We start from the raw sequence: 15,611 nt of genomic DNA, 5'->3' as shown, positions 1-15,611 counted from the left end.
TAGGATATATTGAGTATATAAGACAGGGAGATGTAAAAAAGCATCTGAAAGGTCTAAGGAGGAAAAAGATAAATTCTTACTGCAACAATCAAGGAAGGATTCATGGAATTGGAAGAATTTCCAATGTGGAAGAATTTCTATAGTGGATACCTATAGGGACACCAAATTGTTAGGAAGTTTTTCTTGGTACCAGGTTTCTATTTCCCTGTGGGCAGCTTCTACACCATGGTGCCTAGTTCCTCCCTCTTATACTAAGTAGAACAAGACACATTGCTCTTGCACACTGCAGTCTTTCAGGAAGACAACTATCACGTTGACCCTGATCGTACTTTTTCTTCCTTTTGGGAGCTTATTCTCCATGATGCCTTGCCATAGTTCTAGCTCTGGGTTTTAGAGGAACTAGATATTAGTGTTGATATTAATTGTGGTTCAGTAAATAGACTGTTGGATTTGGAGTCAGAGAGACTTGAGTTCCCATCTAGACTCAGATACTCCCTGACTGTGTGACCCTAGGAAATTCATTTAATCTCTGTCTCTCTTGGTCTCCTTCATTGTGAAATGTGGGGAATAACAGCATGCACCTCCCAGGGATGTTGGAAGGATAAAATGAGACAATATTTGTAAAGTGCTTCAAATAACCTTAAAGCACTGTATGAATATGAGTAGTTATCATCTTTATTATTAACATGGGGCTTCTTCCTTGACACATCAAGGCCTCCTGCATGCTCTGGGTCTGGTGTTTCTGGAAAATATGGCAACTCAAAAAGACAAGTTCAGGGAACCCCTTAACATTCCTTGATAATCATCGTTCTAGAAATGCTAACTGTAGCAATAAGGCAAGAAAGAAATCAAAGGTATAAGCATTGACAAAGAAGAGTTTAAATATCTCTTTTTGTGAATGATATTTTAGTTTATATTGAAAATCCAGAATACAAAAAAAAAATCAAGATAGAGGTCTAAATGTAAATCATCAAGTTAAGAAATGCTATTTGGATGGATTTAACTTTGTTTATCATCACATATTCCAGCTTACTTGTAGTAGGCTGTGATTTTTGTTTCTGTAATAATCATAAAAGTTCTAAGCCATAAGATTTTGATTATATTTCTTTCTTCTTTTTTTATCTAGAACACTGAGAGATCCAAAGACTGGTATAAGACGATGTTCAAACAGATCCACAAGCTTAACAGAGGTATTGGTTTTAATTTGGCTGATCTCTCTGCCAACATTATGGTTATAATGACAGGGTCTAGACTCATATTTGCACAGAGGTTATATGTAGGTGCTCTGTTAAGAGTTTCTTTGGCTTGGTGCACCCCCACTTCTCCAAGAGCTGCAGGGAAAGATCCTTTTTGTAACTGCCTACGAGTTGGAGTTTGGAGTTCTGCTGTAAAGTTTTCTCGGTCGCTTGTGGGATGCAGGTTGTGTTTGAGCAAAGTCTAAGCTTGTACACCAGCCTCCGAAACAAGCCTGTCAGTGGGAAGCTAAGCTCTATGACTTCTTCTTGGTGACTCCTCCTGCATGTCAGTCAGAGAGAGCCATGGGGATAGAAGTGGGGAAAGATCATTGGCCTTGCAGTGAGAATACCTTGGGTTTTGTCCTGGCTCAGGCACTAAAGAAGAAGTTTCTAAGTTCTCTGTTTCCTATCCCACTTACAACAACAATAATCATCATTTATATGGCTTGAGGCAATATAATATAAAGGCTTAGAGAGCTGACCTTGGAACAGGGAAGATCCGAATTCAAGTCTTGCCTTGATGTGAACAAATACTGACTTTGTGACCTTCAGACAAATCATCTGATGTTCTTAGCCATTCACTGGTGACTATGAATGACAGAGAAGATACCAAACTATTTTGGTAGAGAAAATTCGCTATGTTAATGAAATTACAGGTCCAGTCTCTATTCCTATTCATATAGTGTTTTAAAGGATACCAAGTGCTTTGGCCACCTTATCTTGTTTGAACCTCAACTACCCCTGGGAGGTAAGCACTACAAGGACTGGGTGTTCCCAAAACCTTAATGTGACTTTAAGTTTTGATACCTAAAACTGCACTAAGACTTTTGGGACACCCAGTATTATACCCTTGTTTTTTTCAGATCGGGAAACTGAGGTTCAGAAAGGTTGAGTTACCTGGATTCACAAAGTTAGGAATTTTAAACCCCCATCTTATTTACTACAAGTTGAACATACTGCCCACTATTCCTCCTGGGGACCTATGTTTGAATTTGTGATCAAGTACTTCAGAAAGCATGATACAGATGGAAGTTGGTATTGTTATCACCGGTATTCTTAATTATAATTATCTCAGCCTGGGAAATGGTTTTTGGCAAATCGCCTCAAGAACCAGACTTGGGTTCACACAGCAGAATACACTCACTCATACTAGGAGCACACTCCAGTTGGAGAAGATCCACTTCCAAGTCCAATCACACCCTGAAATGCTGACTGATAGACAGCCTGCTGAGAGAAGCCCAGCATGGCGCCATATGCAGAACCTTTCCAAATCTTTGCCATATTTTCTCATGTGTTTTTAAAAAAGATGACAGGCAGGAATGCACCTTCTTTCCCAGTGGGAGGTAATATGAGTTCCTCCAAATGCTGGCCATTCTATATCCCTGCTCCATATAACTAAATCGAGTCTACATCCATGACATTGATGGCATTGTCAGACACCAAGAAAGCTTTTCTGTCGATTAGTGCATATAAGAGCTAGAATCTCACATTAATATTTTCTCTACGGCCTTGAACTAATCTGCTTATAAGAGCCAATGTCATTAATAACTAGCAAATGCAATATTAAATGTGAACTCAAGTGTACTTTATTTTGATATTTAAGGTGTCCCAAAAGTCTTACTGCAGTTTTAAGCTTCAATAAACTGTAATTAGCTTTAAACCACACTAAGACTTTTAGGACACCCTCTATTTCTACCTATCAAGATGCCAATTGATGAGAATTTATCCTGTTGACAAATAGGTCCTGTATTTATGTTAAAGTATAGCCTTGGTGTAGCTAGTTGTTTTTGTCCCTTTGTTCTTCCATTATCAATCACAGTTCCCTTACCAATTAGCAAAGTCATTTTGTTTCCTGGACTTCCAGTCCAGTGGCTGTTAGGCAGACCAGTGGGTGTGGTCATGGCCTCTTGGCATCTATCCTGACATCTCTGCTTACCGCCTGGCAGTGCCACTGCCCTGATGCAGTATCATAGTTGTGTGAAATACATGGAGTGTTGGATGGCAGCTCACCCATCCCAATGGGATTCTTTGATTCCCTGTGCTATTACCTCAAGCGAAAATGAAAGGCCCTGAACAAAGCACCCAATAAGGATCTATCCAAGATTTGGCAAATTGAGGATCTGGTCATTTGCCTTATTTATAAAGTGAATGTCTTTATGAAATTTTCTGTGATGTAAGTATATTTGTATGTTGAATTCTTTCATCACCTATCATTTATTTGGGATTATATTTTGAAACCTACAAACACAGCAAAAGTTTGAAACTGCTTGACTAATAATAGGAGTTGGGATTTCTCTCACCATCACTTTGGGCATATCTATAATGCAGGCAAATGGACTGGATATTTTTCCCCCAAGAGCACTTAGGATTCTTGGGCTCTTACCAACTGAAATAGAGGGTGTTCCTTGATTCGATTCCAGGAATCTTCTGAACTGTATGTGTACGGATTCTCAGTCACTCATTTTCTTCACTTGTATCTTCCTCTATTCTTTTTCTAAAACTTGCAACTCTATGTAGACACTCCTGAAGAAAACCCTTATTTCCCCACCTACAAATTCCCCGAACTTCCTGAAATCCAGCAAAAACCTGAAGGTACCATAAGCTTAGACATAAGCATATCTGTTTGCTGCTCCTTATATTAATTCTTATAGTTCTGGGCTTTATTCATTTGTTTATTTATTTATTATTTTTAGGAATAAAATTTGGCATTTAGAATTGACATTTTTTTTAGTTTTTTTCTGTTGACAAAAATTTTATTTCACTCATCTGCATGATGTGATCTCTAAGGTGACTGAATCCTTTCTAACTCATTAATCTATTTTTATGTGTGATGCCCATGTGTTCTAATAACACTAAAAGAGATAACAAAGTTACTTGACATAGACAACAGAGGAATTGTCAGTATTTCTCCTTCCTGGTGGATAGTTTCAAAAATCCACTGCTTTTCTCTGCTACAGAAGACAATCCTTACTCTCCTACCTACCAGTTTCCTGCATCCACTCCTAGTCCTAAATCAGAAGGTAATTAAAGGGAAAATCTTGGGGCCTCTTCTTGTGCCGGGTGTGCCTTTCATTTTTCTCTCTGGGCTTTTCCTGGTTGCTAAGGGACTCTATCCCAATGATTTGCTTCTCTTTTAACCTTTGTTTTTGTAGCATTTTCTCCTTGCTCTCTGACTGTGTAACTAAGCATTTTCCTAGATTGTGTTTTTAATCCAGTTTCTTTAATGTGGTAGGCTGTGTAGCCCAACAAAGAATGCCTGGAACATCTGGGATGATAAAGCTATTGCTGGGGGATAGTGAATAGGGGCCATCACCCTAGGGCCAGGGACTTTGGGAGTGACTGGGAAGTGAGTCATAGAGGTAGAATCTTTTTTTTTTAATTTGATATTTTATTTTTCCCCCAATTACATATAAAAACAAATTTTAATATTTGTTTCTTAAAAAATTTGCATTCCAAATTCTCTTCCTCCCTCCTTCCCCTCTCCCCTCATCAAGAAGGCAGACACACATTTGTTTTTAAAGCACCAGTTCTTAAACTTTGTGTTGTGACAGTCTGGCAAAGCCTATAGGTATCTTCTTGGAGTGGTGTTTTTTAAATGCATAAAATAAATATTCTGGGGTTAGAATAGGAGAATCCTGAGTGTGGAAGGACTTTTCCAAGATAAAACATATATGAAGAATGTGCTAAACCAGGAGTGGGGAACCTGTGGCCTTGAGGCCATACATGGCCCTCTAGGTCCTCAAGTGTGAACCTTTGAATCCATACTACTTTACCATCTACTTCAGGAAGTTTGGATTCAGTTAAAGGGCCACACTTGAGGACCTAAAGGGCCACATGTGGCCTTGGGACTGAGGGCTCCCCACCCCTGTAGCTAGACACTATGCTAAGCGCTGGGAATACAAATAAAAGCAAAAAGAAAGGCAGCCCTCTGCCCTCAATGAGCTTATATTCTACTGGGGAGAATAATACATAAAAGGGAACTGGAAAGGGCTGGAGGTGGTTAGCGGTATTCATGCAGAGGCAAAATGAAGAAGTCTGGAGATTCAGGAGGAAAGCTAGGAGAGGAGGAGTGTAATGTCTAGTCATCCTGACTCCTTTCTCAGATGGAGATTCTAGTTAAAAACTCACCAATCAGAGGAAGGGGCCTCAAGGGTGGAGGTATCTTCCAAAGTGACAAAATATTGGGGTGGTGATCAAGGGGATGAGGAATGTGACTTTTAGTACGACTTCTAGGATTATCTTTATATAGAGATATAGACATATTTATAGATAGATATAGATATATTTGTGATAGGGAATTCCAAAAGTGGAACGGGCCGCCTGGGAGAAGGTGTTAGGGGTGTTTAGGCATCTCCCTCATTTGAGGGGTTCACCTGAGGCTTGGATGGCCACATGTGGGAGATATTACAGAGGAGAGTTTTAGTGAAGTACAAGGTGGACTATATCTCTTGATTTCCCATCCAATTCTGAGAGTCTGTAAATATACACAAGGATTTAACCTACTCTTGGGGTAGCATTGCATCCTAGAGAGCCCTGTTTTATAAAGGAAGGATAACAACGGGGCATATACCAGAGAAAGGTGTTCTGCTCATGTGTATGCAAGTAGAGTGGCAGGGTGTTATTTCTGGTGCCATCACTAGGAGCTAACATCCAGGTGACTTGGGTTGAGATGTATATGACCAAAGAAAAGGGTTCTTTCTGTGTTGTTTTTAATGTTTACTGGATCCCACTGGATGGATATGGATCCCACACTCAGTTGAGCTAACCATCCCAGATAATCCTCTCTATGTATTCTTAAATTGAATGGATCAAGTTCATTCATTCCTTCATTCCTTCAGCCATGCTCTACTCCAGCCCACACATGCTTTGTGCTAGGTACCTTGCTAAATGTTATTAGTTTTTGCTAAAGCTGGATGCTCAGTTTGGGGCTGCACAACTTGAGCAAGATGTAGAAAATCTGGAGAGTTTCCAGTGAGATTAACAACAACAGAAAAGATTAAAAGATTGAATAAGAAAGGATGTTGGCTAGGGGCTTTGAAGGTCACTTTGCAATCTGTAGTTGATTTCTAGTCTTCTGTTGCCAACTCATCCTCTCCAATGTCAGCCCAGTTTGCCTGAAAACAGTGGTTCAGAGTATATATAATGTGTTCATTCAAGAAGTTCTCCTGATATCAGATGCCATCTCCAGAAAACCCTAGAAACAGGCTTGAAACAGGCTTTAGGAGGGAATGGCTGAGGGAACTGAAACAACTTCTCACATATAAATGTAGGTTGGAAATATAATTACGTCCACTGAAAATTAAACAGGAATAAATAGGTTATATTACAGCAGAAAGGATATAGTCATAGTCATATAATAAACAGTAAACATTTATTAAGGGCCTACTGCGTGCCAAGGCAGGGTGCTAAAGCAGTCTGTAGTCAAAGAACTTCCATCTCTCGGGCATGATGGAGAAATCACAGAGGTCCCAGGTGAGAAATGAGAAAGTATTCTGAGCTGAGTTTCCTCCTTAAAGGGAGGCTTGGGCATCTGTGGTTCCATCCCCCAGAGAAGCAGAGCGTGATGATGGGGTGGAGTCCCAAGGCTAATGGAATCTTGCAAGAGGATGAGGTTTACCCAGTAATGGCCTTCCTGGGGCTTGGCAGCAAGGTCAGAGATGTCCCAGAGTAGTGAAGCCAGGTGAGAAATGAATATTTAGGCATAAAAATATTCCACCAGTAAACATTGTTGAACTTTTAAAACAAGTTATTGGGAAATATACGTCCCTGGAGAGCTCTCTAAGCTGGAGACAGACATCCATCTGGCCAGGAATCTAGGACCAGACTTGCTGAAAAATATGTCCAATGAAACCTCCCTAATTTGGATAAACTAGAGAAAGGCCTGTTTAAATTGTTGTTCAATTGTTTCAGTCTGTCCAACTCTTTGTGACCCCATTTGGGGTTTTCTTAGCAGAGATGCTGGAGTGGTTTGCCATTTCCTTCTCCTTCATTTTACAGATGAGGGAATCTGAGGCAAACAGGGTTAAGTGACTTGCCCAGGGTCACACAGCTAGTAAGTCTCTGAGGCTGGGTTTGAACTCAGGAAAATTAGTCTTCCTGATCCCAAGCAGAACACTCTAGCTACTGTGCCACCTAACTGCCCTTCCCGTCTGATTTATGGACTATTTTAAAGAAATGCTATTTATTATTCCCAGATATTCAGGTTCCCATCTCTGGGTCTCTATAGTAATAATAAGTGGTTTCTGGCCTTATCTGTGAGTTGTGATAAAATCCACCAAGGGTGGAATGGCTTCCTGAGCTCTGGTGAACATGTTTTCCCTTTGTTGTTACTGCCAACCTAGGATCAAAGCATTTTAGGCCTGGAAACAAAAGCCCTTTTAGAAAACTCTAGAACTTGTCTCCCTGGCGTGGAGAAGGTATCTTATAAGCAGAAACTGTAATTGGAGGTCACTCTTGGATGAGAAGAACAGAATTATTCGTGATTAGCATATCAAAGCCCCACCAGCCCAAGGCTGGCCCAGATTTACATTACAATGATGCTATTTGTAAGTAACCTTTTTACTCCCAAATAGCTTGAAAAGTTTATTCTGAATAGGGAATAATCTTGGTTCTAATTTTTCCTAGATACAAAAATGAACCTCAGCCTAGCTTGGGTGGAGTCTAATTAGATTTAGGGAAGCCTGACTTAATGAGATTTAAATCTCCTTTTTCTTTCAAGAAGCCAGAGGATTGAAGCAATCCCTTGAGTCCGGCACCTGGCAATTCTTGGCACCTGTTTGGTATTTTGAAATGGACTGTGTTCTTGTCTCTTCCCTGTTAACAAGAGGAAGACTATTCCACCAAAAAAAAAAAAAAAATATATATATATATATAATATATAGGTTGTAAGCATTCAGTGTGTAGGGGTTGGGAGGAAAAATGCTTGAAAAATAATACTTAAAAAATCCTTTTCTTTTACCTACAGAGTTTCTTTAAAACATCATTTTAAAGTGAACATTTTGCAAGTAGTTTTACTCTCATCTTGAGATCTACTCAGTTACTCTTGTGATCCTTACACATTGCTGTTTGTCTGTGGCTGACAGATTGCTAGAGTCGATATTGTCCGACCCTCCTCAAGCTACAGCCTTGATTTATAGGACATTGAGCTGGAAGTGACCTCCAATCTCATCTAATCTAAGGAATTCATTTTACAGTCAACAAACTGATGCCAAGTGAATCTCTGAAGACTGGTCTGTCAATATAGATTTATTAAAGTGGCCACTACATGCAGGCCACTGGGCTCTCTTGGCAAAGATACAGTAGTGGTTTGCCATTTCCTTCCCCAGCTCATTTTACAGATGAGGAAACAGAGGCAATCAGGGTTAAGTGACTTGCTCAGGGTCACATAGCTATTAAGTGTCTGAGACATCAGCACTGTTGTGAAGGCCACTGTGCTGAGTTCTAGGCATACAAAGAAAGGCAAAATATTGTCCCTGCCCTCAAGGAGCTCACAATATAACTATGTACAAACAAGCTCTTTACAGGATTAAAGGGATTGAGATAGGGGACTTCAAGGAAACCAGGAGGCAGAGACCAGGAGAGAGAACAAGCCGGGTCTGGGGGACCAACAGGGAAAATGCCTGAGTAGACAGATGGAGTGTCTTGTGTAGGGAACAGCCAGGAGACCCGTGGCACTGGATCACAAACTACATGGAGGAGGTATAAGGTATAAGACTGGAGTGGGAGGAGCAGGGTATGGAAGACTTTGAACAAATTGAGTTTGATGTAGTTGATAGGGAGTCACTGGGATTTATTGAGTGAGGGGGTGACATCCAAATTGCGTCCTAGAAGATGACTTTGGCTGCTGAGTGGCATGAGGAGAGACTTGGGGGTGGGAGAGCAAGCCAAGGTGATAAGGGCCTGCACCAGGGAACTAGCAGTGTTAGGAAAGAAGGGGAAGTATATAAGAAATATTACAAAGTGTCAACAGATTGACTAATAGAGAGTGAGAAAGACATGACACCAAGTTAGCAAGCCTGAGTGACTGAGAGGATGCAGATTCCTTCACCAGTAAGAGAAGTGTGGAAGAGGGAAGGGTTTGGGGGAAAGATAATGGGTTCAGTTTTAGACGGATTGAGTTTAAAATGTCTATGGTGCATCCAATTTGAGATGTCTAAAAGGCATTCGGAGATTCAACACTGGAGGTCAGTGGAGAGGTTAAAGCTGGATAAGCAGGTTAGAAAATCATGAGCCTTGAAATGATAATTGAATCCATGGGAGCTGATGAAATCACCAAGTGAAGGAGAGAAGAGAGCTCAGGACAGAGTTCTGTGGGACACCCACCATTAGCAGGCATGACCTGAATAAATATCAAGGAAAAGAGGATGATCATCAGAGTCAAGGGCTACAAAGAAGTCAAGAAGAACGAGAATTGAGAAAAGGTCCAAGAGACCACAGTCACAGAGGTTACCATTTCAGTCAGGCTTATTAGAGGATGTTAATGGCAAGAAAAACATTATCTAACAAAGGTGATATCTGGAATGGATTCTAATTCGTTCATAGGCATAGCTCATCATAAAGAAATGCTGCAGCTAGGTGGCATAATGAATAGCGTGCTGGGCAGGAAGAGTCAGGAAGACTCCTCTTCATGAGTTCAAATCCAGCCTCAGACACATACTACCTGTGTGACCCTGGGGTAAGTCTCAGTTTCCTTATCTGTAAAATGAGGTAGAGAAGGAAATGGCAAATCACGCCAGTGTCTTTGCCAAGAAAACCCCAAATGGAGCTAAAAAGAGTTGGACAAGACTGAAAGAACTAGACAAGTGGCATATTAGATTTCATACGGAACTGGGTTTAAATCCTGGTTCTTGGTATCTGTGTGCATTAGTCAAGGCATTCATTAGACCTCAGTTTTCTTGTTTGTAAAATGAAGTTGGACTAACTAAATTAGGTGCCATCCAAATGTCGAATAATTTTATTGCTAAATGAGCATTCACTACCTCTAGCAGGCAGCATTTTTGTACATCAAATGCACCTGTTTTGTGATGAAAGTCAACGAAAGGCAGGATTTGCTCAACAAAAATATGAAGACTTGGAATCAGAAAGACTTAGGTTTAAATCCCAACTTGAACATTTACTGTTGTTTGTCCTTCATTGTCAAAGAGGACCATGACATCAGGGAAGTGATATTGCAACTTACATATGAATTGGATTTAAATGAGGGAGGGCTGTGCAAAGTCACCAGCCTCATTCTCTCCTCTGGAGCCATCTAGGTCCAATGGTGAGATGAAGGTCAGCACGATGGCCCCTGGATGTTTACTAGTTTCATGATCATGGGGCCAGTCATAATTTAGCTTTCCTAAGCCTCAGTTTCCTCATCTATTAAATGGTAATAATAATACATCTACCTCACAAGGGTTTTTGTGAACCTTAGGCGAGGTAAGTATATAATTCCCCACATTTTGGGGAAACTTTACCTATGGTGGGTTTTTTTTTTAATATGGGGAATTCTGGAAGGTAACTTCCTTGACCAGTGCAGATGGGCATCTACTCTACTGAGATGTTAAATGACTTGCTTAGAGTCAGACCAGTCCTCTAATCCACTCTCCTTGCTGCCTGTCCTAAAACACTTTGAAGGCTTTTAAAGAGCTACATAAATGTGAGCTATAATTATTACAATATAATAATAACAATATAGTGTAATGTTATAACAGATTATTGGTATAATAATTTTACTGTAACTAATTTATTCCATTATATGAGACCTGTATTTACATCTATAAATAGCTTCCCTTGAGAGATTATTATTAATAGCTAGCATTAATTTAATCCTTTAAGGATTTCAGAGTTCTTGACATATGTTATCCTATTTGATCTCCGTAACTATTGATGTAGGTGCTATTCCTATCTACATTTTACAGATAAAGAAACTGAGACTGAGGGAGCAACTTACCAAAGGCTACCCAGCTTGTTAAGTCTGAGCTAAGATTTGAACTCATGTCTTTCTGATTCCCAGTCCGGCACATAAGCAGCTAAATTATTCAAAAACAACAAAGCTAAATCAATGACTTTGGGAGCATTAGAAGACATTATGAACTTCTGTGAATCATTGAATGAACAAGGGACTCGAAAAGATCTTCTGTCAATACTCTTCCTGTGCTTCAGAAATCCTCCATCTGGGCACAGCTACCAATACCAAGCCTGACTCCTCCAGACCTCTCAGGGTACTCTGGGAGCAGAAGTAATTCATCCCCTGGCTGTCAGCATGAAGATGAGCCCCTGTAAACCTGGTTGTCAGGTTATAACCCCAAGCAAGGCCCATATTCAGGATCATAGAATTTAGGAACAGGAACTGGAAAGCATCATATAGGTCTCCCTCTCCATTTCACTGGTGGGAAACACAGTCCTAGACCAGTATTCAAGCCCAGGTCCTCTAACTCCAAATTCAACCCCTTTCCACTGCATCACCCACTCATTCTTTCATTCACTGAAACTTTTTGCATCTTTCAAGAATGTAGTCACTTCCATGACATAATGAGAGCTCAGAGTAGAATGCTAAATGGAGTGTGTGCTATCAATTTGGCATTTCAAGAATATTCTTCTTCCCCTGCTTTCTGTTAGTCAAGGCAAGCTCGCATTCATTGTCATTCCTCATCTAGCCCCTGTCTCTTCTGGGAGCCTGGCCAAGTGAGTGGTGGCCTTGAGAATTTGTTTATATTCTTTGGCGCTGTTTATCCTCCCCAACATCTCCTTCCACCCCATTTTTTTTTCCTGCCTAACACCAGGGATATACCTATAGGGAATGAAGGCAATCTGGAACTACCTGAGATTATTGCTGATTATTAAATTGTCTCATGATGAAATGAGGTAGAAAATTCTTCTCTTCTATTCCTAGATAGGAAGTGTACCTTGATGGGTTATTAGTGATTGATTTTTTTTCCCCAGGAATATCCAGATTTGAATTAAAATAAGCCTCTGTCATCTCTACAGAATTTCTAAGAATGGAATTTTAGTTGCCTGGTGGACTACTGGGCATATACTGGGCCAGATCTGGGCCTCCTACCCTCCTCCTGCCCCCAAAGTACAGAAAAACCCAGAGGAGGTGTTGATCTATTCAGAACTTTGCCACCTTTGCCCTCCTAACAAAAATTCCCTTAGGAGCTCTTAGCAAGGGAAGCGGAAGAGGCTTAGTCTGTTCTGCTGGACAGAGGTGAGAGTTGGGATCTTTCTCCTACTTTCACTGGAGCAGCAGGAGGAGGGAGGAGAGAGTTCGAGGGATGGTGAGTCTCTCTCTTCCTTACCCTTTGGGGGCCTGGGAATACGTTTGTCTCATTCAATGTCCTTTTACTCGTGTTCATCCCCTTTTATTCCTTTGGGGGGGATAATCCCTCACCCTCACTGAATCCCTGGTCCTCAATTTTTATTATCTCCTTAAGACTTCCATTACTAAGAATCTTCCTTTTTTCAGTCCAATCCCCTTACCTCTTAGTGTGTTATTAGATAGTTCTCAGGATCTAACTGGCCCTCTAAAGCCTTCTCTCCTCCTTTGGGTCTCCTTCTTCCTACCTTCTCCCTCTGTGTCAGACTGTTTCTGTCGCTACATGTTATCTTTTTCTATTCTCCTAATTGTGTGTGTGTGTGTGTGTGTATGAGTGTGTGTTTGTCCCAAAACCTTAGCCTTTGTTCCTCTCTCCCTGCCCTTTCTTCTCCCAGGTCTATAATATAAGTAGTGGTGATGAGATTAGAACCTTAGGGAAAAAAAATTAGAAAAATGCCATTGTTTCAAGAGTAAAAAAAAATTATTTTAATAAATGTAAAGGCTCAAGATAAATGTAATCATTACATGCATAATCATTTTTACTAATGCTGGGAATGATTATGCAAATGTATTCTCTCGACACTTACCCCATTCCTCATTTCTGATAACTTCATGCTTTTTATGGGCCACTCATTCCTAATCCTGTCTTTGTAATAGCCATGTAGCAGCGCTGGTTATTCCAAAGAGACTCATAAAATCCTCAATAAATAAGTAATGTTTTTATGGCACTTTAATTAGAAAAATAAATATATATCCTTATAGCCTTCTTAAGAAGAGTAGTTGAGCCCACATCAAATGAGACCAGAATATGAGGCTGTAACCCCATAACAGCTGAAGAATCACTAGTGTAGACAGTGGAACCAAACAAATGCTTAGCATATACCCACAATAAGCATTAGCTCTTTTGGTAAGTCACTGGCATAAGAAATTCCACTTGAGGCTGGTGTTTGATGTTTGATACTTGGAAATGTGGTACTATGGATAGAAGGTTGGACTTGGGGTGACAAAAAGCTTGGGTTCAAATACTGCTTCTGATACTAAACTGTGTGACCCTGGGCAAGTTATTCAGCCCATCTAAGACTCAGGCAACTGCTTAGAATTTATCTGTTTATACTATGAGGGCAGCTAGGTGGCACAGTGGATAGCTTGGAGTCAGAAAGACTCATCTTCCTGAGTTCAAATCTGGCCTCAGACATTTACTAACTAGGTGACCCTAGGCAAGTAACTTAACCCTGTTAGCCTCAGTTCCTCTTTTGTAAAATGAGCTGAAAAAGGAAATGGCAAACCACTCCAGTATCTCTGCCAAGGAAACCCCAAATTAGAGTTGAATACAATCAAAACAACTGAACAACAGCTTTTACTGTGAACTATGTCCTATTGGCCTTGGTGGGGTGAATTCCCACACAGGGAGTTCCCTCATGTTAATGGGATCGTGTATTTTTCATGCATTTGTATATTTGTATGGAGGGGAAACCATGGAGAATTTCTATTCCAAATCTTAGAGGAGTGGTATTTTGATGAACAGTTGTCAGGGAAGAGGGGAGGCTTATGGTCATTTTAGGCATAAAGAATGGAATGCATTTCAGACAAGAATTCTGTTCATTCTCAGGTTTGGCATTTTCCTCACACCTCACACTTCTGTGAAGTGTCGGTGTATTTAGCAGGATGTGAAGCTTACAAATGCCACACCCCTTTGGACTAATTCTAGCTCAGAAAAATGCTGATCGATTTTAATTATTTCTCCCAATTGCCCAGTTTTCCCTTTTACTCAACTTTTCCCTAATTTTGGCTCAGAAGCACATTAGCCAGAAGTGTAGCAAGAGTCATGAACTGGTCCTTGGGGTCCTATGAAAACAGCCAGGAGTGGAACCAGCATCACATGGACAAATTGGGGCAGGTGGAAACTGTACTAAGCTCATGCTTAGGGTTACACAGGGCAGCAGAGCAAAGGAAAAGTGGACAGAGGTACCTCTTGAGTCTTTTTCCTCCTTGGCTTCCCATTTATTGACCCTGGAATTATATATAGCCAGACCAGGAAGCTTGACTTGACTGAATCAGCAGAAGAGGCTCTCCCCACTTGTCCTTCAGGTGCTGGTTACAGTCACCTCTTAACTTATACCACAGGCATCCCTCCAGCCTTCAGAGTGGGGTTTCAGGGGGTGGTGTTCCAGTCTCATATGTCTGCATACAAACATCTCATCTGTTCCCTTAGTGAAGCTTTCGATATTAAACCCCTTTCCTTTTGCTTTGGTTTTTTTGGCATGTCAGGATGCAGTTGAAAGCAAGCTGGTTTGTTTGTTTTTTTTTATCAGATGGATTCTTTTACCTCACTAGCTTTTAACCTAGTTATACTTTGTTTTGTTTCCCAGATGATGATTCAGAGCTCTACTCCCCTCGATACTCATATTCTGAAGACTGTAAGTGTCCTAAAACTGCTCAGTGGAGGGTGGGGGGAGGATGTCCTCCTTGCTCAGATTTGCTGGGGGACCTAAGAGGCATACTGAGTCGTTACCCTTTTCTTTCCCCCCATAGCAAGAATCCCCTTTTCAGTGCCTCGTTCAAAAAGTGAGATGGAATATATCGACTCGGAGAAGGTGGTCAAGAGGTCCGCCACACTGCCCCTACCTTCCCGCTCTACGTCTTTGAAATCAAGCCCGGAAAGGTATTTCTTCTTTGTTTTAATCATCATTCTCATCACCATTGCCATCATCATCATCAAATGTCTATTGAAAATCTGCTGCATGCCAGGCACCAGTCAGGCAGGAAGATTTACTGGGCATTTCTGGTAGAAGGGCCTCCAAAAGGGCCAGATTCATGCCAGCTTCTTGAGTCTGAGCCAAAGAAATCACCAGTCCTCTCTTTCCAAGTTCCAGAGCACTAACATGCTCTGGTAATACAGCAATAAAAGATTTCGTAATTTCATGCAGAGAATGATGAGACAGACTGACTCAGCCCTCTGTCCCATCAAGGACAAAATGAACCTTTTGCCTTCAGGTCATGATGTGATTTCAACCTTTGAGAGCTGATACCCTAAAAAGATTCCTTTCCCCTTTTCATGAGAGAAGTTTTAGCTATGAGAT

At 40.8% G+C, this 15,611-nt stretch overlaps 1 protein-coding gene across 18 annotated transcripts in view; it reads left to right on the top strand.

The window, feature by feature from the left end:
* Window positions 1–15,611, top strand: part of SORBS1 (sorbin and SH3 domain containing 1) — a 149,608-nt gene that overhangs the window by 60,294 nt on the left and 73,703 nt on the right. For 10 of the 18 annotated variants that reach the window (XM_069099294.1, XM_069099291.1, XM_069099290.1 and 7 more), the window contains 3 exons: window positions 1,127–1,190; window positions 14,901–14,948; window positions 15,064–15,193. In XM_069099294.1, the coding sequence (XP_068955395.1) occupies window positions 1,127–1,190; window positions 14,901–14,948; window positions 15,064–15,193 (242 nt within the window). Of the gene's footprint in view, window positions 1–1,126; window positions 1,191–3,752; window positions 3,828–4,192; window positions 4,256–14,900; window positions 14,949–15,063; window positions 15,194–15,611 lie in introns of all 18 variants that reach the window. The other 8 variants (XM_069099293.1, XM_069099292.1, XM_069099287.1 and 5 more) reach the window with 2 other exon arrangements.

The sequence above is a fragment of the Petaurus breviceps genome, unplaced genomic scaffold (assembly GCF_028583685.1).
Source record: "Petaurus breviceps papuanus isolate PSGF00001 unplaced genomic scaffold, PetGlider_PUasm1.0 37, whole genome shotgun sequence".
NCBI lineage: Eukaryota > Metazoa > Chordata > Mammalia > Diprotodontia > Petauridae > Petaurus > Petaurus breviceps.
This window is presented reverse-complemented; position numbering and strand designations above follow the sequence as displayed.